Source organism: Sycon ciliatum, chromosome 3, assembly GCF_964019385.1.
Source record: "Sycon ciliatum chromosome 3, ocSycCili1.1, whole genome shotgun sequence".
NCBI classification, from domain to species: domain Eukaryota; kingdom Metazoa; phylum Porifera; class Calcarea; order Leucosolenida; family Sycettidae; genus Sycon; species Sycon ciliatum.
In genome coordinates this window covers 12327495-12350944 of record NC_088645.1, presented here as the reverse complement: position 1 = coordinate 12350944, position 23450 = coordinate 12327495, and the positions used below count along the sequence as shown (strand labels likewise).

Genomic DNA, 23450 nt, shown 5'->3' with positions numbered 1-23450 from the left:
CCGCGTCATTCGACCGGATTTTCAAGTCCACGGCAGCACACGAGCAAATTAATGAGAACGAAGTCGGCTACGATTCTGATCCCCTATTCTTCGGCAAGCGAGCAGTGCTATAGTGTGTCTGCAGATGTGACGGTTCTAGTGGTTGAACGCTTTTCAACACTGGTAGGATGCCAATGCCAAAATTTTGTTTTTACAAGACAACCACAAATCATCATGGTGAAAACGCCGGCAAAAACGCAGAGAGATGCACATAGCGATGGCAGCTGAAGCAGTGGAGGCGGGGCAAGAGCAGCTAAACCGACCAAGGGTCTCGGTTTCAGCACTGCTCATGCACTCCATACAGAAAGATAAGAAAGAAAAAAAAAGAGAGCAGGAGCACTACAGAGCAAATGGGAAATATAGGTGGCAGGCAGCACAGTCACACAATGTCTAGAATGGGAAGGAAAGATGAGATGCAGGCACACAATACATTGACTGCATACGCCATCCCTACCTAGTTTTACTGCATGCAATCGAAAAATTTTAAAAAAAATTCACGGTTCGCGTGAGACTCGGCTGGAAGCCGAGTTTTCCGCATCCGCCGTGGGAACGCCACCACCCTCTAGGATCAAGGCGATCGAAAAATTAATAAAATGCAAAACACTAAACCACTAATCTCATAGCGGTATGTAATGTATGGAGATACGAATGCATGCGAGACAGTGTCGTGAAGAGTGCTTAAAAAAAGCTTATGATATTAATTTTAGCTGCGGAAAGAGGTTTTCAATGCATTAGAACGCATCGGAACAAGCCCAGAAAGCAGTCATGATTCTTGCATTCACAAATTGCTAAGATATGTCAACATAGCTAGAGTTTGATAAAAGCAAAGCTGCATTGCCAGGCTACGTGACATTCAAGATACAGTTTGCACATCCACGCTACTGGTTGCAACGGCTGCAAAATTGTGTCGAGAAACACAACCAGCATAGAACGTTGCGCTAGTGCCAGGCCACTGCCATGCCTAATTGTACATGGCATTAGGGAAGGCGAATTCATGAGCGCAGTAAGTAGAATTAGAATAAATTACATATTGCCGGTACATGAATGAGTCAGTGGCCATTTTTGCAGTGGAACATGAAGTACATGATGGCCATGTCGTTGTGTAGTGGCATGGGGCTTCATGCACGTCTTCTGCAATCGCTTCCATTCTCCAGTAGCCGATTCCTCACGTTTTCAGGTGACTGGATTTGATACAGATGACAGCATGCTAGTTGTTGTTAGTTGTGAACGGTGTTTCGTAGCGTCTTCCGCAATCACTTCCATTCTCCAGTAGCCGATTCCTCACGTTTTCAGGTGACTGGATGTGATACAGATGATAGTGCGTTAGTTGTTGTTAGTTGTGAACGGTGTTTCGTGGCGTCTTCCGCAATCACTTCCATTCTCCAGTAGCCGATTCCTCACGTTTTCAGGTGACTGGATGTGATACAGATGATAGTGCGTTAGTTGCTGTTAGTTGTGAACGGTGTTTCGTGGCGTCTTCCGCAATCACTTCCATTCTCCAGTAGCCGATTCCTCACGTTTTCAGGTGACTGGATTTGATCCGGACGACAGCAGTGTTGGCAGTTTGTGTGCATGAGTGGCACGGTGTACAAAGGCTTTGCTTGGCTGACAGTTGCTGGAGTGCTACTCACTGCCAAAAGGCACACCAGGAATACTCTCAATACGCCTGCATCATAGGAGGTACTGCAATACATCCTTGAGACAGAGAGCATGAGGGAAATAGTGAAATCACAGTGGTCACTTGTGACGCAAAATGATCCACCATTGGCTTCATCCGCAAGCGATCGCCAACCAGGGCGCTCATGGCTGGCATTGTAGCTTGCAGTGGCTGATACTCTTTGGGCAGCAGCTGGTGATGAGAGCCGCTGTGGGAGTCTAGGATGAAAGACTCGACCGGATAGTTGTGTGCCGGCCCTAGTCGAGGCTGGCAAATGTGATCGCACCGAAGGGCCAATTGAACAAGGCACCGACCTCGCCCTTCATGATAGTGAAGAGCATGGAGATATGGGTGCCTTGGCCGGGGCTGTTAGCGTTAAGACAAACGCTGCTGCAACAGGCCTTGTGTCCATTGCGACGGATGCGGGATATTGGGCTGTAGAGACTGACGCGTTGCCCATCATTACGGATGCGGGATATTGGGCTGCAGAGACTGACGCGTTTTCCATTACGACGGATGCGGGATACTGGGCTGCAGAGACTGACGCATTGCCCATTACGACGGATGCGGGATATTGGGCTGCAGAGACTGATGCGTTGCCCAGGACAAGCCTCCTTGAAGCTACAGCTGATATGTCAATGGCTCACAGGTTCAGAGCTGCGCTAGCCCTGGAAGTAGCTCGAAGGGATGCGCTGGAGGTCCTCACACGCGACTTACTTGCACTGGCGATTGAGCCAATCGGCCATCACCAGCAAGCAATCACCCGCCAAGAAGTTCTCGGCTTGCCTGTAGAGCTCGCAGTGGCTGATCAACAGTGGGCAACCGCTGGCAATATTCATGTCGTTGACGGGTCTGTGGAAGGAAGTGCTGCGTGGATCCGGGATAAACGGCTCAATGCGGTGATGGTTCGCCGGCCCTTGATCAAGGATGGCCAACGTCACCTTGGAACGAAATGGCCAATCAAGCAACGCATCAAATTCTCCCTTCATGATGGTGAAGAAGACGGAGATGTGAGAGCCTTTGCCCAGTCCATCGCCGTTTGGGTAGACACGGAGACACATCTTGTAACCACGACGATTGGTATAGAAGGGTTGACTGTAGAGACTCATGTTCCGACCGGTACGTGCCACCTTAAGGCGTTGTGTGAAATCGTTGATCTTGAAGATGATTAGACCATTGTAGCTTTTGGTTTCCACGGCGAGCATGCGCAGGTCAGTGTCAGCAAGTGCAGTGTCAGTGCATGCTACAGGCATACCCAGCGGTGTGGGAGTGTTCGCACTCGCACGCATCTGTCCAGCAGTGACCCGCTGTCGCTCTTGCGGCGGATGCGTGCCATGCTCTACACGAGGTTGCACTGGGCTGGTTTCCTGCACGGCGTTGCCCTGTTCCTGGCTGCACTCAAAGGTAGGCCCGGCATGACGCTCAGAAGCGACAAGCGGCTCACGAGCAACTTGGGACTCCCGTGCCACTTGTGCTATTCTATGGACAGCGGCCATTTCTTGCTGTGCATTGAGACGCTCAGAAATCATACGGCTAAGCTCGGCGTGAAAATAACTGTTGGAAAGCAGCATAGCTGGATCAACTGATACAGGAAGTGACTGTGTCTGCTGATTCTGCTGTAGCTTCGCCATGGCCACCTCGAGCTTCTCAAATTGCATTGCATTCGCCTGTTCACTGTCACCCTGGCGCTTCAACTGGTGGGCCAAATGATCGTAGATAGCATCGATCTCGGGGAGTGACTGCGTCCGTTGAGACTCCTGTAGCTGTGTCACGGCCGCCTTCAACTGATCCAGTTTCACCGTATCCGCCTCTCCTCTGTCAAGTAGGTGCTTCAGTTGATGTGTCAAATGATGGCGGGTATCGTTGACTCCGGTCTGTCTTGCCATGGCCATGAAGTCGGGGGGCTCTTGAGCGGTGCCACACACCACGTTCTGGCATGGAAAAAACAAAACAGCATGGACAGGAGCCATCAGGTGCCAATCGTCACTTCCCATCACAGGCATGCTGGTTGCGTTGTCTGCAGAATCTCTCCTCCCCCTCACTATCTCTCCCCCCAAAAAGATGAAAAACTAGCACTCTCCAGTCTCCACCCTGCAAAAATGCAAAAACTTCCTCTGAAATAAAGAGTAAAACGACCCCTCTGAAGTAGAGAACACTGAATTTGCACCAGCCCCCCCCCCCCCTCTCCACCCCCTGACTCGCACACACACTGACCACAAGCTACAAAGCCCGGTGGCGAGGCATACTATGGTGATGAATACTTACATTTGTGTGCTGCCGCCCATCAGCATATTGCTCCCTGCTGTTGGCGCCGGAGTGCTGCCCCTCAGCGTATTGCTCTCTGCTGTTGGTGCCGGAGTGCTGCTCGTCATGTCGTTGCTCGTGCTCGTCTTGCGTACTCACAGCTACGTCTGGGCTATGGCCGGGAGAGGAGACAGCGATTTCGGCATGGTGGTTCGAGCTGCTTTGATGGTCCTAGCGGGGTTGCATGGACACCACACGTGAACAACATACACATGTAAGTCAGAGGCCCTGCTATGACGTCATCACTCCAGGTCCTTTGAATGGAGTGTCTAATTGCGGGAGGTAGGGGTCGAACATCTGCAATGACTACTTGAGAAGACTGAATGGTAACTACACCTGAAATCTCCCCAAAAGGCTGCCTGAAAATACAGGCGGGCAAGCATAGAGACGGCACACGGGGGGAAACAGTACCTACCTCCAGTTGCCGGAGAGGTCCGCGCCACTCGCAACCGTCCTGCTTGTCACTGCACTTGACTTGGAGCGCAAGAATTCTCTCTGCACGCACCTCATCAGTATCACTCTGCAAGACCAGCAACACATGGTATATGAACAGAAAGCAGTTGTCAAAGCCCAGAATAAATACAATCTACCGCATCTTCCGGCGTATAAGCCGCATCCAGATTTTTCGTCACAAAATACAGACATTTACCCTGTATATCTCCATTCAGTTGACCATCCCAGTATACGCCGCACTGAACTTTTTGATGGGAATAATGAATGTTTTTAAAAAGTGCAGCTTATACTCTGGGGAATACGGTATGCCGACTTCTACCATGAGGGTAGTAAGTCAGGGCATTCTACCATGAGGTAAGCAAGTCAGGGCATTCTACCATGAGGGTAGTAAGTCGGGGCAGGTTAGGGTGCGATCGTGTCAGACAGATCAAGCACAAGTACTGGCTATTGACTCCACTACGCCCCTGTGAGGTATGGAGCAAAGTGTGTGCCACCAAAGAGCACCGCATAGACAAATCAACCCGGAAACCACTCCAGAACCCCCCCCCCCGACACCAACCCAGAAACCAACGAAGAGAACTAGTTTGCGTACCTTCACGTCAATTGGACTGTCATCATCCGGGCATGTCACAGGGCTCCCGCCACTTGAACATCACAGACACACACACACACACACATATACACAAACACCAGCATGCACACAGACGCACACGTGTACCCACACATGAACGCGCACACAGGCACACACACACAACGAAATCAGTACGCATTGGACAAGCCAGGATCTCAAAAGGGAATAGGGAAACCAGGATACGAAGCGTATTGGTCCCCGAGTCAAACTATCCATCACAGCACTTATATCCCTGATGGCAGAGAATTGAACAGACTGCAACTACAGTACTACTCGATGAAATCCAGTCGCGTCACTCAAGTTTGCGCCTTCCACCATCTTGCAGCCTAGTATTCGCAGGACTAGGACTGCGCAATGCCCGGCACATACTTGAGCGACGCAACTGGATTTCATTGAACAACACTGTATAAACACGGAAGGGGGTGGGGTGGGGTGGGGTGCAGCGGGGTGGGAGGGACACCAGGAAGGGGGTGGGGTGGGGTGCAGCGGGGTGGGAGGGACACCAGGAAGGGGGTGGGGTGGGATGCAGCGGGGTGGGAGGGACACCAGGAAGGGGGTTGGATGGGGTGCAGCGGGGTGGGAGGGATACCAGGAAGGGGGTTGGGTGGGGTGCAGCGGGGTGGGAGGGACACCGGAACGTGCAGTCCGGGTAAGCATGCTCAGAATTGCAGGGCTTGTTCTGCACATGTGGTGTGACTATTTATTTATTATTATTATTATTTTATCGTCTCCACTTCATGGCACATAATAATACATAGCCAATACAAGAACTATGTCCCCAGTAATCCGAGAGCAAAGAATATCTCAGGCTGTCTCAGGTTTACAGACCCTATGTGAGAGATGCAAGAATCATGAAATTAATAGTCCCCAACACCATGGATAGCTCCTGCGTATGGTGCTAGACGCTCACCTCTTCTTTGTAAGGTCTACCACGCAACCTCTACAGAAACTATGGCCGCATGGGACTTGAACGGGATCGCGTGCTGCCAGACCACAGTGTCGGCATTTGAGTTGCTCGTCTATAGGTTCGGTGAACTGCACATCGTAACCGCCAGATGTGCCCACGGGGCTTTCATCGGTGTGCTCCAGATGAACAACATTGGCGGAAGCAGCGCCTTCTTCTTCTTCCTCTTCTTCTTCTTCTTCTTCCTGCTCCTGTTGGTGGTCAGACGTTGACCCTTGTGAGGGCGAGGCTGCGATGAAGTAGAAACAGAGGAAACACACCCACCACACAGCACCAAACACCAATCTTAAAATGTTGGTCACGTATTAAGGATCGTTTCAGTGTATTCAGTGCGATAACGGATTTCTGATGATAATCACATAAACACGACATTCAAATTATAAAATAGTGTTCCATTGTTTTCATGGTATGAGTGCACTCACTTTACTTTCATCCATATTAGGTTTCTTGCCTCCACACCGACTTGTCTATGTATTCAACTCAGCTTTATTCTGGGTTATTAACTATCATGTTGTGACGTCATTCAACACAAACTAGTGCCTGTCACATTATTGGCTTCAAAACCATACGCGTGTGACGTCATTCCATACAGAATCAGTGGATGTGACGTCATTCCGCACTGGCCACCCCATGAGCGTGATGCTATTCCATGCAAAGGCACCAGCGGGTATGACGTCACTCCTCCAAAAAACCCATCAAATCATAATAGGGCTTGAAAGTGCTACGTCACAGCATAGCAACAATTTCAAAAATTCAAAAACTGGATCCAGTTTTTGTATGGATCCAAGCACATTTCAAGCCGTCTTACTCACAGCAAGGTGATGTAGCCAGTGAAACTGACTGATTTGGCTACTGGGGGCGGGGTTACAACTGGTGGCGAAGTAAAAGTCACCCCTGCATACGACACGAGTGGGTTGCTATGCACCCACATACTGAGGCAATAGCAAAGTCACACCTTAGTGGATCCAAAATAGAAATCTGATGTCAACTTACTACTCCCTGGCCGTTTTTGACGTCATCACTTTCAAGCCCTATTGTGGCAGTGGGCACTTAACCTGTATTGTACAGTGCCGAACATTTCATTTACCTTCTCCATCACCGCGCGATATGAAGGCAGTGGACCCAGAGCAGACAAATTTCGGACCACTCCTGCTGACGCTGGACCTGGCTGAGATACCATGGATTCCTTGGTCGGCAGAGGACGTTTTAGCTTGCACTGGGCGTTGACCGCTTGCTCCTTTCTGGTAATGGCAAAGTTCCAAAAAAGAATTGATAGCATAACAGGATTCGTCCTGGGATCAGCTACATTCACTCTCACCCCCAGTGGATATATTTGATGTTGGATTGCTAGTTCAGAGTGGATTTGAAAGGTTTCAGCAGCTCTATTGATAAGTTTGAAGAAAGGCTGAGGCTTCCTGCAGCTTCATCTGTGAAAAGAAAGTGCCGAAACGTTGTAAAAATAACAGAACTGGTTCGGATGTGATGTGCATCGCTATGGGAATGGGTGTGTCCACCCGAATTCTTTTCTATTGATAAGACCGGGGATAATCTAAGCAAAGGTGGCCCAGTGGACAACAGCTGGGGATGCTCCCAACAGAACACACCCGTAGCCTGAAACGAACATAGCAACCTTGAAGTGAGATATGACGTTACAGGACCGGTGGGAGCGGTCTTTGATTGGCCCAGCAGTACTATATTGCCGTTCATACTTTGTGTATGGCATGGAGGGCATGACCTTCTCAGCAGGATACAAATGTCGGTGGCCAACAAGTTCAATCGGACCGGTTCCGCGCACCGGGTCTGAATTATGAAGTATGAAGCCCATCGGTGCCCTGCAAGTTTCGATACCCCACTTGCATACAGTACATGCAGTGTTGGTCATTGTAATAATATGTCACGTAATAACCTTCAGACAACTGAGCCTGATGGCAACGGAACTAACCAATGCTATGCATAAGTACAGCCATCAAGAGAACTAGCCGGTACATACGCACATACACACACGCACCCCCCCCCCCACACACACACGCGCGCGCGCACACACACACACACACACACACACACACACACACACACACACACACACGCACCCACACACACGCACGCACGCACACACGTACATGTACAAACGGGTCGAAATGTAGACATACCTTAGACTGGCGCGCGTCATCTTGGGTGCAGTCTTGTGCTGTGTGCCAATCGAGCTGAGCACGAAGAGAATCAATGCAAAGAACAAGAACACATGAGGGGAAAGAGCGCTGTTGTCAAACAACATCCTGAATTCACGAGCTAGCCTTGACTTTGGAGACAGGCTGAACATTAACCCATCCTCCAGCACACACACATGAACACACATGATACACACACTTTGCCATACTGGACAGAGGTCTAGCCAGGATTTTATGCCAGCCGGCCAACGTTCTAGTTAAAATGCATCGTTCCAGACAGGAACAAGAGCCTCACATAGGTTATTCTCTGGCCTGTTGGATTTCAGTCATAATTGGTGACCAGAGATGTGCCAGTAATTTAACAATAATTATATCCACAGTCCTGCTCAATGAAATCCAGTCGCGTAACGCAAGTATGCGCCGGGCGTTGCTAAGCCGTAGACCTGCTAGCACTGGGCTGCAGAATGGTGCAATGCGCAAACTTGAGTTACGCGACTGGTTTTCATTGAGCAGGACCGTACTTTGAATTCTCACATTTTTGCGTTTGACATCCACTCCACAACGGTTGGGACACTGGACCTCGTACTCCAGACAGTCCTTAACAAGATGGGGATGCAGGAAGGCCTGGGGCACACTGGTGCGACACAGGTGACACGGGACTGGACAGTAGAGGCATTTCTCGTTCGTGTGACGCTGTAGGTCGTGCAGTGTCATAGGCGAAGCCTGGCAACCGCGATTTGGACAGTGCACCATCTTGTACTTGCAAATACCAATATGGTCCTATACAATTGCAAGAAGAAGAAGAAGAAGGAAATATTATAAGGGTACTATGACTCAGGAATGTGAAAGTAGACTCAATTGGAAGCATTCGGTTAGGGTGAAATCACGCACTCATTATCATAACCATTAATTCATATTGTTACGTCTAAGTTACCACACACTGCCCAACTATTCACCCTCCGCCTGCAAACCGATCCTAAAAAGGAGCCTTTCCGACTCCCACAGAAACATCTTACAGCGGATACGTGTGACAAGGTGTGTAGAGGTAATGTTGGGTGCAGTGGTAATGGCAAGGTGGTGCACATTTGTAACAGTACACAGAACAACAAGGACAAGTGAGGCTAATTAGTCGCTACTCCCAGTTGCATGCTGATGCAATTATCAGGCAACAGTGTAATGTTAAGGGGTTGAGTATTCATGTAACTCTATTATACAGAGTGAAATTGACAATGTGATGGATGTCTGGAAAACTTGCCCGATTCTGGACAAACTGTTTTTTTTGTTTTTGTTCGGACACCTCAAACACCAATCACCCTCACAAGGGTGCGTCGGTAAAATCCGACACTCTAGTATCAGGAGCAGTGCACCACCTCTCACAACCATTAGCACCCCAATTACACTTCATGCTGATTCAAACCCACACGACTTATCTCCTGTGTCAGAGTGTCCACTTTGGATTTCATCGGACCCAGTTATACTTCTTGGACACTGACAAAGGTCTGCAAGCATAAGCAGCTTTGTTCATATCAAGAAAAAAATTGCCAAGCAAGCAAACCGTCCTACCCCGCCGTCTTTCTTCCAAAAGTGAATGCCTGCAGTACTAGCAAGAGGGTGGATTGAAGACCTGCTAGGCATGCACACACAACGGTTGCTTCAAGCACAGGAGTCGAGTTCACCTACTGTGAATTGCTCCCATATGCATGGCAGAGCAATGGTCCTCTTCTCACCTTCAAATCCCGGAGTGGACCGCGCCACTCACACCCATGTGAGCAGCTATCGCAGTACACTCCCAGCGACAGAACCTCACGCTTGCAACAGATGTCAGCAAATGTCTGGGAGGGTGACAACACAAATATGCACACAGAGGAAACCTCACTATTGCAAACCGATGAACTTTCACAGAGTGGTCTTGCAAAAATTCGAGGCACATGATCTTGCGGGGAAATATTTTCTTTTCACGTGATTGGAGCCGGTTCTGTGACCTCCTCCATAAAGATCCAGTTCCGCAGACACTGGCTGATACACTGGTAGAGCAGACCATAGCTGTAATTATGACAGAGAGTGCACTGGATGGTACACTGGTAGAGCAGATCATAACTACATTGGAGACACTGCACTGGATGCCAAGCTGAGAATGCACACCATAACTACACGGGAGCCACTGGATGCCAAGCTGAGAATGCACACCATAGCTACACACCAAATTACAGTTTGTGCCAAGCTGAGAGCGCAGATTATAGCTACACACCAAAGTACAGTTGACAGCAGACACATTGTGCAATAATAAATATAGCGACGAGGCAGAGCACCAAGAAGCCGACGTGAATCAGTCATTATGTAGAGCACCACTGCGTCACCTAGACTACCTGATACAGAGTCGCACAGTGATCACCATCACAAACAAGGCCGATCGAGGCAGCTCGAAGCCAAGTGCTCCATGCACAAATGCACAGAGCAGTTTACACATACAACGGAGGCGGAAAGTTTCGCCTCAAGTTTCGCCTCCGTTGTATGTGATCGCCATCGTTCACCAGTTCTAGACGCCGGTAGTGTTTCTCAACACAATAGTACGGTATTGCCGGTGGTAACACAGGCAGGTGTGACTTTACTTCAGTTTGCATGACCAGCACATACGTGAATGGTACATTGCCGTCGCCTATAAAAATAGAAATACATTCACGGTTCGCGTGAAACTCGGCTGGACACCTAGTTTTCCGCATCCGTAGGAACGCCACCACCCTCTGTGGATCAAGGCGCAGATGCAGCTCCTAAAGCGGTGGGAGGTGGGTAGATCAGACCCACCACAAAGTGGTCAAAGACCGACTATCCCATTCACTGCATCCGTGCTTCTGCCTTCGCCTTTGGGCACAAAAAGATGGCGTGAAGCTTTATAGTTCTTGGATTAACTTAATGTGAACACCAGAACTTACCTCTTGCACTGTTTCACGGTCCACAGGGCACTGATTTTTCCCACTGCTGGCAATGGAAAAACAATGCAACATAACATACCAAACAAACCCACTCAATAAACATGGAAAGCAAAGATGCAACTACAAACGTGACGAGTGCAATGCAGACAGATGCACTGTTGCGGACATTGAACTACGTCGAGAAGTCGATCGGCCGCGGGGGGGGGGCTGGCCGTGCAGCTTGAGAACTGCTGGCCAATTGTTACAATGTTACAGTGTGTCTATACACTAAACAAGAGGGCGCTAAGCAAGAGGGCGCTAAGCAAGAGGGTGCTAAGCAAGAGGGCGCTAAGCAAGAGGGCGCTAAGCAAGAGGGTGCTAAGCAAGAGGGCGCTAAGCAAGAGGGCGCTAAGCAAGAGGGCACTAAGCAAGAGGGCACTAAGCAAGAGGGCGCTAAGCAAGAGGGCGCTAAGCAAGAGGGCGCTAAGCAAGAGGGTGCTAAGCAAGAGGGCGCTAAGCAAGAGGGCGCTAAGCAAGAGGGTGCTAAGCAAGAGGGCGCTAAGCAAGAGGGCACTAAGCAAGAGGGCACTAAGCAAGAGGGCGCTAAGCAAGAGGGCGCTAAGCAAGAGGGCGCTAAGCAAGAGGGTGCTAAGCAAGAGGGCGCTAAGCAAGAGGGCGCTAAGCAAGAGGGCACTAAGCAAGAGGGCACTAAGCAAGAGGGCGCTAAGCAAGAGGGCGCTAAGCAAGAGGGCGCTAAGCAAGAGGGCGCTAAGCAAGAGGGCGCTAAGCAAGAGGGCGTTAAGCAAGAGGGCGCTAAACAAGAGGGCGCTAAGCAAGAGGGCACTAAGCAAGAGGGCACTAAGCAAGAGGGCGCTAAGCAAGAGGGCGCTAAGCAAGAGGGCGCTAAGCAAGAGGGCGCTAAGCAAGAGGGCGCTAAGCAAGAGGGCGCTAAGCAAGAGGGCGCTAAGCAAGAGGGCACTAAGCAAGAGGGCGCTAAGCAAGAGGGTGCTAAGCAAGAGGGCGCTAAGCAAGAGGGCGCTAAGCAAGAGGGTGCTAAGCAAGAGGGCACTAAGCAAGAGGGCGCTAAGCAAGAGGGCACTAAGCAAGAGGGCGCTAAGCAAGAGGGCACTAAGCAAGAGGGTGCTAAGCAAGAGGGCACTAAGCAAGAGGGTGCTAAGCAAGAGGGCACTAAGCAAGAGGGTGCTAAGCAAGAGGGCACTAAGCAAGAGGGTGCTAAGCAAGAGGGCACTAAGCAAGAGGGTGCCAAGCAAGAGGGCACTAAGCAAGAGGGTGCTAAGCAAGAGGGCACTAAGCAAGAGGGCGCTAAGCAAGAGGGCACTAAGCAAGAGGGTGCAAAGCAAGAGGGCACTAAGCAAGAGGGTGCTAAGCAAGAGGGCACAAGCAAGAGGGTGCTAAGCAAGAGGGCACTAAGTAAGAGGGTGCTAAGCAAGAGGGCACTAAGCAAGAGGGTGCTAAGCAAGAGGGCACTAAGCAAGAGGGTGCCAAGCAAGAGGGCACTAAGCAAGAGGGTGCTAAGCAAGAGGGCACTAAGTAAGAGGGTGCTAAGCAAGAGGGCACTAAGCAAGAGGGCGCTAAGCAAGAGGGCGCTAAGCAAGAGGGCGCTAAGCAAGAGGGCGCTAAGCAAGAGGGCGTTAAGCAAGAGGGCGCTAAACAAGAGGGCGCTAAGCAAGAGGGTTCTAAGCAAGAGGGCACTAAGCAAGAGGGCACTAAGCAAGAGGGCGCTAAGCAAGAGGGCGCTAAGCAAGAGGGCGCTAAGCAAGAGGGCGCTAAGCAAGAGGGCGCTAAGCAAGAGGGCGCTAAGCAAGAGGGCGCTAAGCAAGAGGGCACTAAGCAAGAGGGCGCTAAGCAAGAGGGTGCTAAGCAAGAGGGCGCTAAGCAAGAGGGCGCTAAGCAAGAGGGTGCTAAGCAAGAGGGCACTAAGCAAGAGGGCGCTAAGCAAGAGGGCACTAAGCAAGAGGGCGCTAAGCAAGAGGGTGCTAAGCAAGAGGGCACTAAGCAAGAGGGTGCTAAGCAAGAGGGCACTAAGCAAGAGGGTGCTAAGCAAGAGGGCACTAAGCAAGAGGGTGCTAAGCAAGAGGGCACTAAGCAAGAGGGTGCTAAGCAAGAGGGCACTAAGCAAGAGGGTGCCAAGCAAGAGGGCACTAAGCAAGAGGGTGCTAAGCAAGAGGGCACTAAGCAAGAGGGCGCTAAGCAAGAGGGCACTAAGCAAGAGGGTGCAAAGCAAGAGGGCACTAAGCAAGAGGGTGCTAAGCAAGAGGGCACAAGCAAGAGGGTGCTAAGCAAGAGGGCACTAAGTAAGAGGGTGCTAAGCAAGAGGGCACTAAGCAAGAGGGTGCTAAGCAAGAGGGCACTAAGCAAGAGGGTGCTAAGCAAGAGGGCACTAAGCAAGAGGGTGCTAAGCAAGAGGGCACTAAGCAAGAGGGTGCTAAGCAAGAGGGTGCTAAGCAAGAGGGCGCCTAGCAAGAGGGCGCTAAGCAAGAGGGCGCTAAGCAAGAGGGCGCTTAGCAAGAGGGTGCTAAGCAAGAGGGCGCTAAGCAAGAGGGTGCTAAGCAAGAGGGCGCAAAGCAAGAGGGCGCTAAACAAGAGGTCGCTAAGCAAGAGGACGCCAAGCAAGAGGGCGCTAAGCAAGAGGGCGCCAAGCAAGAGGGCGCTAAGCAAGAGGGTGGTAAGCAAGAGGGCGCTAAGCAAGAGGGCGCTAAGCAAGAGGGTGCTAAGCAAGAGGGTGCTAAGCAAGAGGGCACTAAGCAAGAGGGCGCTAAGCAAGAGGGCACTAAGCAAGAGGGCGCTAAGCAAGAGGGCACTAAGCAAGAGGGTGCTAAGCAAGAGGGCACTAAGCAAGAGGGTGCTAAGCAAGAGGGCACTAAGCAAGAGGGTGCTAAGCAAGAGGGCACTAAGCAAGAGGGTGCTAAGCAAGAGGGCACTAAGCAAGAGGGTGCCAAGCAAGAGGGCACTAAGCAAGAGGGTGCTAAGCAAGAGGGCACTAAGCAAGAGGGCGCTAAGCAAGAGGGCACTAAGCAAGAGGGTGCAAAGCAAGAGGGCACTAAGCAAGAGGGTGCTAAGCAAGAGGGCACAAGCAAGAGGGTGCTAAGCAAGAGGGCACTAAGTAAGAGGGTGCTAAGCAAGAGGGCACTAAGCAAGAGGGTGCTAAGCAAGAGGGCACTAAGCAAGAGGGTGCCAAGCAAGAGGGCACTAAGCAAGAGGGTGCTAAGCAAGAGGGCACTAAGTAAGAGGGTGCTAAGCAAGAGGGCACTAAGCAAGAGGGCGCTAAGCAAGAGGGCGCTAAGCAAGAGGGCGCTAAGCAAGAGGGCGCTAAGCAAGAGGGCGTTAAGCAAGAGGGCGCTAAACAAGAGGGCGCTAAGCAAGAGGGTTCTAAGCAAGAGGGCACTAAGCAAGAGGGCACTAAGCAAGAGGGCGCTAAGCAAGAGGGCGCTAAGCAAGAGGGCGCTAAGCAAGAGGGCGCTAAGCAAGAGGGCGCTAAGCAAGAGGGCGCTAAGCAAGAGGGCGCTAAGCAAGAGGGCACTAAGCAAGAGGGCGCTAAGCAAGAGGGTGCTAAGCAAGAGGGCGCTAAGCAAGAGGGCGCTAAGCAAGAGGGTGCTAAGCAAGAGGGCACTAAGCAAGAGGGCGCTAAGCAAGAGGGCACTAAGCAAGAGGGCGCTAAGCAAGAGGGTGCTAAGCAAGAGGGCACTAAGCAAGAGGGTGCTAAGCAAGAGGGCACTAAGCAAGAGGGTGCTAAGCAAGAGGGCACTAAGCAAGAGGGTGCTAAGCAAGAGGGCACTAAGCAAGAGGGTGCTAAGCAAGAGGGCACTAAGCAAGAGGGTGCCAAGCAAGAGGGCACTAAGCAAGAGGGTGCTAAGCAAGAGGGCACTAAGCAAGAGGGCGCTAAGCAAGAGGGCACTAAGCAAGAGGGTGCAAAGCAAGAGGGCACTAAGCAAGAGGGTGCTAAGCAAGAGGGCACAAGCAAGAGGGTGCTAAGCAAGAGGGCACTAAGTAAGAGGGTGCTAAGCAAGAGGGCACTAAGCAAGAGGGTGCTAAGCAAGAGGGCACTAAGCAAGAGGGTGCTAAGCAAGAGGGCACTAAGCAAGAGGGTGCTAAGCAAGAGGGCACTAAGCAAGAGGGTGCTAAGCAAGAGGGTGCTAAGCAAGAGGGCGCCTAGCAAGAGGGCGCTAAGCAAGAGGGCGCTAAGCAAGAGGGCGCTTAGCAAGAGGGTGCTAAGCAAGAGGGCGCTAAGCAAGAGGGTGCTAAGCAAGAGGGCGCAAAGCAAGAGGGCGCTAAACAAGAGGTCGCTAAGCAAGAGGACGCCAAGCAAGAGGGCGCTAAGCAAGAGGGCGCCAAGCAAGAGGGCGCTAAGCAAGAGGGTGGTAAGCAAGAGGGCGCTAAACAAGAGGGCGCTAAGGAAGGGGACGGCTAGCAAGAGGGCGCTAAGAAAGAGGGCACTAAGCAAGAGGGCGCTAAGCAAGAGGGCGCTAATCTAGAGGGCGCTAAGCAAGAGGGCACTAAGCAAGAGGGCGCTAATCTAGAGGGCGCTAATCTAGAGGGCGCTAAGTAAGAGGACGCCAAGCAAGAGGGCGCTAAGCAAGAGGGTGCTGGCCCCGGTCACTCGATCGGATTTCTATGTTTACAACGAAACACCGGCAACGTGGAATATCCTGTGGACTCATTGTCCTGAGACCTTGTTCATGTGGTGGCGGATGTGCGATCATGGAAATCGTGTCCGAGCTTCACAGGTCAAAACTCCTGATGAATAGAAGGCATACCTACATGCAATTTTGTCTGAGATAGGGCAAGTGAGACTGGACAGCGAACCCAAAGGAAAGCAAGAGCTTGGGAATTTGACTGGCCTGAGGGGCTTCATCATCATTAACTTCACGAAGTGTGCTACCATTGGCCAGGGAATACAGCAGAGAAGGCACAGTCTAAACCTGTGAGAACAATGTAATAGCTACAGTGGCTTACATGATGTAATAGCTACAGTGGCTTACATGATGTAATAGCTACAGTGGCTTACATGATGTAATAGCTACAGTGGCTTACATGATGTAATAGCTACAGTGGCTTACATGATGTAATAGCTACAGTGGCTTACATGATGTAATAGCTACAGTGGCTTACATGATGTAATAGCTACAGTGGCTTACATGATAACAATGTAATAGCTACAGTGGCTTACATGATCGGGTCGATGCAAGTCTTGCAGAATCGGTGTCCGCAGGTGGTCTGAACTGGTGCCCTCAATGCCTTCCTACAAATCGGGCATTGCAAAGATTCAGGCACTGGGTCGATGAAGACGGCGTCGTAACCACCGACCTCGCTAGCGTGTGGTCGATACTGTTGCACACGCTCTAGGGGAACAGTGGAGCGTGCACTGGCTTCTTGACGAGCGTGCATAGGTGATACGGACAAGTTTGAAGACGCCGATGTGTACGTGGAGTAGCTTTCCTCGGACGATTCGGCACCCATGAACTCCGGTTGACTCCCCGCTCGCCCTGCGGAGAAAGTAAAGTGAGATACAAACACAAAACCATCCTGAGTAGATAAAGACATGCTACAAATTGTACAACAGTTACCTCGACCCAGAACACTCCACTTCCAATGAGTCACCCCCCCCCCCCCCCCCCCCCCCCCCTCTCCCCCTCCCACCCCTCTCCCCGCGGTGAGACCCATGAAGATGCACAATGTCATATCTTCATCCTAGAAACCTGGATCCAATGCTATGGCAGAAAGTGCCAGAAGTTTGAACATGTCCGCTAACCGTAGGGCACAGGAGAAGACCGTGTGTGGCGGTGGAGCTGTCGGGCGTGAGCGGGTGGCTGGCTAAGTGACGAAACATCGCTCGGGTTGCTTTCCGCACTGGTCAGCTCGGCTAGAGAACCTAATGTGTTGCTGTGCGGCGGCGACCGCCGCATTCTCCGTCTTGCTTGGGGATGCGTTTGCGGGGCCTGTGATCCTCGAGATGCTGAAGGCTCTCGCAGACCTCGGGAGAAATCTTCCTGTCCACTTGAAAACACCTGAACACAGAACCAAACAGCATCATAGACCAAACGATGTGAACACGCTGTCCAATATTGAGCATGGTACCTACGATACCTTGATAAAAACTTTGATACTGAGACAAGAACAGGGGACTACTCACTTTGTAGCAAACTTCTAAATACGACATGCACCGTGTGTTTTCTCTTGATGAACATAATTATGCATAACTTCGCATTGTCACTTGTGCGGTAGACTGACTTTGGACTGCGCATTGCATTGTGAAGAGCATTGAGCATGTGCTCCACCGTACAAGACATGCACAACAATAGTGAAGGCAAACCTACTGGCACAGGTCCTTATTGGGAAGGCGATAGTAGAATTTGATAGCACGGGATCACCGCATCCTACTGTCTATATAAGGATGCATCTACCTACAGTACTGTCAGCCGCCGAAGAACTGGGGGTGAGGGAGGGGGGGGGGGGGTCGGGGTACTAGCCTAGCCCGTTCTTATTTTTAGCAAACACAGCAGTTTCGTTCTTATTTGATGGTACAGTCTTACATGTACATATATGCCGTGTTACACGTCTTAGTGTACATTATAGTGTACATTACGGTTTCCGTTCCTATCTGCAAGACATCCAGGCTAAACCGTTCATAAAACTTGGTGAAATTCCAGCCTGGCAGTTCTTTGGCGCCCGGCAGTAGTGTATGGGACACTCATTCCTCTCTCTCTCTCTCTCTCTTCTCTCTCTCTCTCTCCTCTCTCTCTCTCTCTCTCATCTCTCTCTCTCTCTCTCTCTCTCTCTCTTTCTCTCTTTCTCTCCCTCCCTCCCTCCCTCCTTCCCTCCCGCTCTCTCTCCCTCTCTCCCTCCCTCCCTCCCTCCCTCCCTCCCTTCTCTCTCTCTCTCTCTCTCTCTCTCTCTCTCTCTCTCTCTCTCTCTCTCTCTCTCTCCTCTCTCTCTCTCTCTCTCTCTCTCTCTCTCTCTTTCTCTCTCTCTCCCTCCCTCCCCCTCCTTCCCTCCCGCTCTCTCCCTCCCTCCCTCCCCTCCCTCCTCCCTCCCTCCCCCTTCTCTCTCTCTCTCTCTCTCTCTCTCTTCTCTCTCTCTCTCTCTCTCTCTCTCTCTCTCTCTCTCTCTCTCTCTCTCTCTCGCTCCTTCCCTATAAATTCACGCCTCCTTGATGGATACACTAGAAATATTTACAAGAATACTAGAATTCCCGTGCTCTGCCCAAATCTCGTTACGCCTATGTAGAGTCCTTACTTACCCATGGTGAGTGACTGGGAATGTTCATGCCTGGAGCTCGCTGTTGAGCCATGGGCATGATCTCGCCGCTGCGGTGACCAACTGACTGAGTACCTTCTGGAGCTTGGTGCGGGGATAGCCGGCTAGTCGATGATTGGCTTGATGACCAACGACTTGCGCTCGGATCCATGTCTAGGAATTCCCAAGACGCTAAGTACGCGCTCAGATAACGAAAGCTAGAGGCTGAATGCAAGGCAATTCACTGCAGACGAACTGTACACTCGCCATGACTGAGCAGCTCGCAAGTAGAAGTCCTAAGAGCACAGTTGTTGTTCTGATCTGGAGAATCAGAGTCGAGAGAACAGAACAAAAAAACCAAAAAAACCTTTAGATCTGAAACTCGGATGTTGAGCCATTATGTCCTTTTCCTTTATAACTTTAGATCTCTCTGTACAGTAGTGTCGGACGCCGAAGAACTTTTTATATTTTTTTTATTTTTTACTATTGACACAGCCCATCTGGAAAACAGGTGGAGAACAAAAAGAAACGAGGAAAGGGCCAAACCTAGGGGATGTAGGGACGACCGTTCGTATGTTTTTCTTCTTCATGTTTACAGCAGTGTGTACACAGTTGAGTGACCGTGTGTACATTGGCATACTGTGCTTGGTGAAATTCTAGCCTGGCCGTTCTTCGGCGCTCCTTTCTTTGGCGCCCGCCTGTACTGTAGCCATAGTTATAGCCCCATTAGGAGCATGCGGCTGTGGGGCAGCGTGAGTAAGACCTACATGCAGAAGGCCAACAGTGCAGCAAGTGATTGATATACTGGTGGGAGAGATTGAAACACAATTTATAGCAACGAGTACAAGGCACCGACTGTCATAATTCGAGACTGTTTGAATCAGATTCTCCTGACCAGAATTTACTAGGACTACCTTCTCCGTAGTTTGCTCAGTGATACCTTGTTATTCCATTGGGACTACTATTTGCATTGCATCACTTGAACCACGGGCACCGTTTGTCATGACGACCAGCGGATGCAAACTCTTGAATCGAAGCAACATCTGGACAGCCGATTGGGTGGAAAGGGCACGCATTGCTTGGGCGTTGTCTGAATTCTTTGGTTCGAGAACACAAGACATTGTGTGTTGCATGCCTATCATGGTCGCTCTGGAGGAAGAGTAGTGCCATACCACCAATATGGGCTGGAAAACTAACTGCAGCCACCTTGGTAGCTAAACCATGATGTACCAAGAAATCACTACAACAGTATCTAGCCGTGGTTGGCTGCTGTAAGAACCCTGCAATCGCCACGCAAAGTGGTCATTGGCTACCCCAGCCTTTTATTGCTTGGAATAAGATAAACGAGAGAGCTTGGAAGCTCAGGGCCCTACGCTATGCTTTTTTGCCTTGATGACCTAGACAAAAAAAAGCATAGGGATGTTAAAAATTCTTTAAAAAATTCCTTTTTTTTTAAAGACATAACCTGGGATTCGAACCCGCACTATCGCGCCCTGCATGCATCCCCCGATACACTTCGCATACATACTAATTCTTCCAAGTAACATTATGATCTTGCATTTGAAAGCCCTATTTGAATATGCATTGTGGTCAGCCGTCTTTGATGGTACGGTACGGTAGGGATAGGTACGAGACAGGTACGATCGAGGGTAATACGACACCGTATCCCGTACCGTACCATCAAACACAGCTGGCCACATACAGCTGCCCGCAATATTCAAATAGGGCTTTCAAACGCAAGATCATAACGTGAAGCAACTTGGAAGAATGGGTATGAATGCGAAGTGTATGGGGGAATGCATGTAGGGCGATAGTGCGGGTTCGAATCCCAGGATATGCCTGAAAAAAAAATAGGAGAATTGAAAAATTTATAACATCCCTATGATTTTTTGCCGTCAGATACGGGATAGCGCCAGGCGTGACACAAACAAACACATAAACAAATACTTAAAGCTGTGTGGACCCTGGCTAGCGCCAGACGTTACTGAAGTAACGTCTTCTGCATAGCTACGGAAATAAAATAATAAATATAGATCAGGATTGTATACGCTTGAATTTGAAACTCTCCTCTTCAGAAGCGGGTAAAAGATGATGGTCAAAAAGATCTACCAGCCACTTCCCCACCGAGCCCACGGTGAGCCAGAGCAAGGGAACATCAGCTCTGCGCATCCTTCCCCGATGCGTATATTATTAGCACCTTCACAATGTAAGCGGATTTGCGAACTTCGCGTATGCCATTCAGGACAATAAAGAAACCGAAAATAGAAAATACAGGGAGACACGACAATGCGAATTCGAGGGATCATAGCCCACTCAACGTTCCATACAATAACTCCTTGCCCAATCCTTGCCTGCTCCAATAGGGCTTGAAAGTGCTACGTCACAGCATAGCAACAATTTCAAAAATTCAAAAACTGGATCCACTTGGATCCAGTTTTTGTATGGATCCAAGCACATTTCAAGCGGTCTTACCCACAGCATGGTGATGTAGCCAGTGAAACTGACTGATTTGGCTACTGGGGGCGGGGTTACAACTGGTGGCGAAAGAAAAGTCACACCTGCATGCGACATGAGTGGGTTGCTATGCACCCACATACTTAGGCAATAGCAAAGTCACACCTTAGTGGATCCAAAAATAGAAATCTGATGTCAACTTACTACTCCCTGGCCGTTTTGACGTCATCACTTTCAAGCCCTATACTCACCCTATGATCCACTTTCTATGCGTATACCGTCCCGTAAAAGTCCGTAAATAAGAAGTACCTACCCTAAGTAGATACCCCCTTCATCCATTTGACTCTGACTGTCTGCTGAAGTCAAGTTCCGCCAGATAAAAAAACACTGCCCGAAATAAGCATCGGTACATGCAGCGTGTGGCATGTACATCGACATGAAAAATGACTTCTCCACTACACACAAGTCAGGTCCGAAAGTTAGTTTGTGCCCAATAATCAGTACCCGCCCGGAAGTTAGTTCGGGTGTGACCACTAAATTCGAAAGGCGAGACGAAAATAATATCGAGATTCCCGGGCAGTACCCATGTGAAACCGGTGCGGGCGGGCGCTTTTTAAAATTTATACGTGTATTTATTTTTCCTATGTATGTAATATGCTACAACTTTCACACCACGGTTCAACTCAAAGGTTCAAAAATTCAACTCCAGTGATAGGAACGCGGCCAAACAGGCTGTGAGTTGTACCCTGCATGCATGGTAACCAGGCAACTGGTGTACGCACGAGAACGTTACCGCTTAGTCAACCATGTTTGATTGGGAATAAGGGCTGAACGCTGCATTGCAGCCATTTTGGACCAAAACCAGTCGACTCAGAGTCCAAAAGACTACAACATATGGGACAATCGTGGTCATCCGTGCTTTTATAAGAACGAAATGGGGCTTTTAGTGACATTTTGCATATAAATCCCCATCTAGTAGAGCGCAGTCACCCAGTTTCGGTGGAAGTGGCGAGTTCGATTTGGAATAAAGGAGGAAGGGAGCATCTCAGCTTCCTTGAACCAAGACCATTCGACGCAGCACCCCGAAGATTATAGCTGGTGAAAAATTGATTCTAGGGTATACCGTACTCGCGCGCTTAGTGCCCCGGGGGCACTATTTTTTCAATGTCCATCACAGATGGGGCACTATTCAAGAGAGGGCACTATTTTTTCAATGCTGGTACATTTGAGTCAGCATAAAAACAATGCAACAACGTAGCCTGAAGGCTACTGTAAACTGTCTCGACTCAACAGAATCGGCAACAAAATCTGCGATTTTGATCCTGAAACCACAAGTGCAATGACATGGACAAGGACATTAGCAAAAGAATACCAAATTTGCACAAGCGCTTGGTTACCATGTCGGGAGGGGGGGGGGGGGGCACTATTCAAGAGAGGGCTTTATTTTTTCACCGGCTCTCAGAGACTGGGACACTATTCAAGATAAGGCACTTTTCAACAGAGGGCTCTAATCGCGCCAGTGCGGTACTTCCCCATTACAATTATTATTATCTCCTCGCAGATTATTATTTTGTGCATTGTATATTTTTTCATACCGGTATTAGAATTTTCCCGCGTGATGCGAGTGCACGAAACGACAACAGTCAACAGCAGAGGGTAGCCCTGGGGAAAGCACAGTTGTCATTCCACTGGCGCAGGATGAACAGAGGGTAGTCATTCTACCACACGGCGACGCAACACTTACCCTGACGTAGCTTGTTCAAGCTCTGCAAAGCACAAGGCCGTAGCGCAGCGCAGCGTGTCATTGGGGTCTTGAATGGGATCGCGATGTCAGTCAATGTGATTATCGTAACGAATACCGTAATAATTATGCGCAAAGGCTGCCGAGGTACGGTCAGACCCCACAGTTTCGCTAAAAGATAACACACAGACACCCTGTGCCTTGGTGTGAAGTCCAGTCTAGACAAACTGGGGTGATTAGGAACTACAGAACTTCCCGTCTTTTTTTCCACAAATGAGCTAGCTGCCTGCTACGCCGCAACAAGCAAAAGTGTACCTGATCTGCAGCGATTTCACCAGCAACACCAGAAAGAAGTAGGTCTTTTGTCTTTGTGCTGTGGTGGCCCCCACTGGCAGTGTTCACGTGTTCAATAGTGGTGTACACGTGACGTATGAGTGAGTGTGCGGATGTGTGAGCAACGAGTGCGTGCAGGGTACCGGGTGGACAGAGCTAACACCCAGACACCCTGTGCCTTGGTGTGAAGTCCAGTCTAGACAAACTGGGGTGATTAGGAACTACAGAACTAATTACTTCCCGTCTTTTTTTCCACAAATGAGCTAGCTGCCTGCTACTCCGCAACAAGCAAAAGTGTACCTGATCTGCAGCGATTTCACCAGCAACACCAGAAAGAAGTAGGTTTACCGGGACCGGGGTGTTACTACTACTACTACATGTAGTACGTAGTAGCGGCCGTCGTGAGTTCCCTTCCGGAACGGTCACGATAACTAACTACTTACTTTACCAGAAAGAAGCAGAACGGAAAAGCAACGACTACAGAGCCTACAGTCAAGTAAAAGGTTTGCTTCACTTCGTTGTTCGCTTTCACTTTTCAGTCTA

At 50.0% G+C, this 23450-nt stretch overlaps 1 protein-coding gene across 1 annotated transcript; it reads right to left on the bottom strand.

Moving 5' to 3' along the window:
* Positions 1–48: 48 nt before the first annotated feature.
* LOC135812858 (uncharacterized) lies at positions 49–22937 on the bottom strand. Its single transcript, XM_065326074.1, has 14 exons — positions 22578–22937; positions 18384–18700; positions 16896–17151; positions 16313–16629; positions 11147–11266; positions 9944–10048; positions 8751–8996; positions 8199–8252; positions 7136–7289; positions 5995–6277; positions 5046–5097; positions 4416–4520; positions 3962–4171; positions 49–3627 (listed from the first exon to the last, which is right to left on the bottom strand). The coding sequence occupies exons 2-14, from the start codon at positions 18549–18551 to the stop codon at positions 2410–2412; spliced, it is 3288 nt and encodes a 1095-aa protein (XP_065182146.1). The 5' UTR covers positions 18552–18700; positions 22578–22937; the 3' UTR covers positions 49–2409.
* Positions 22938–23450: the final 513 nt, after the last annotated feature.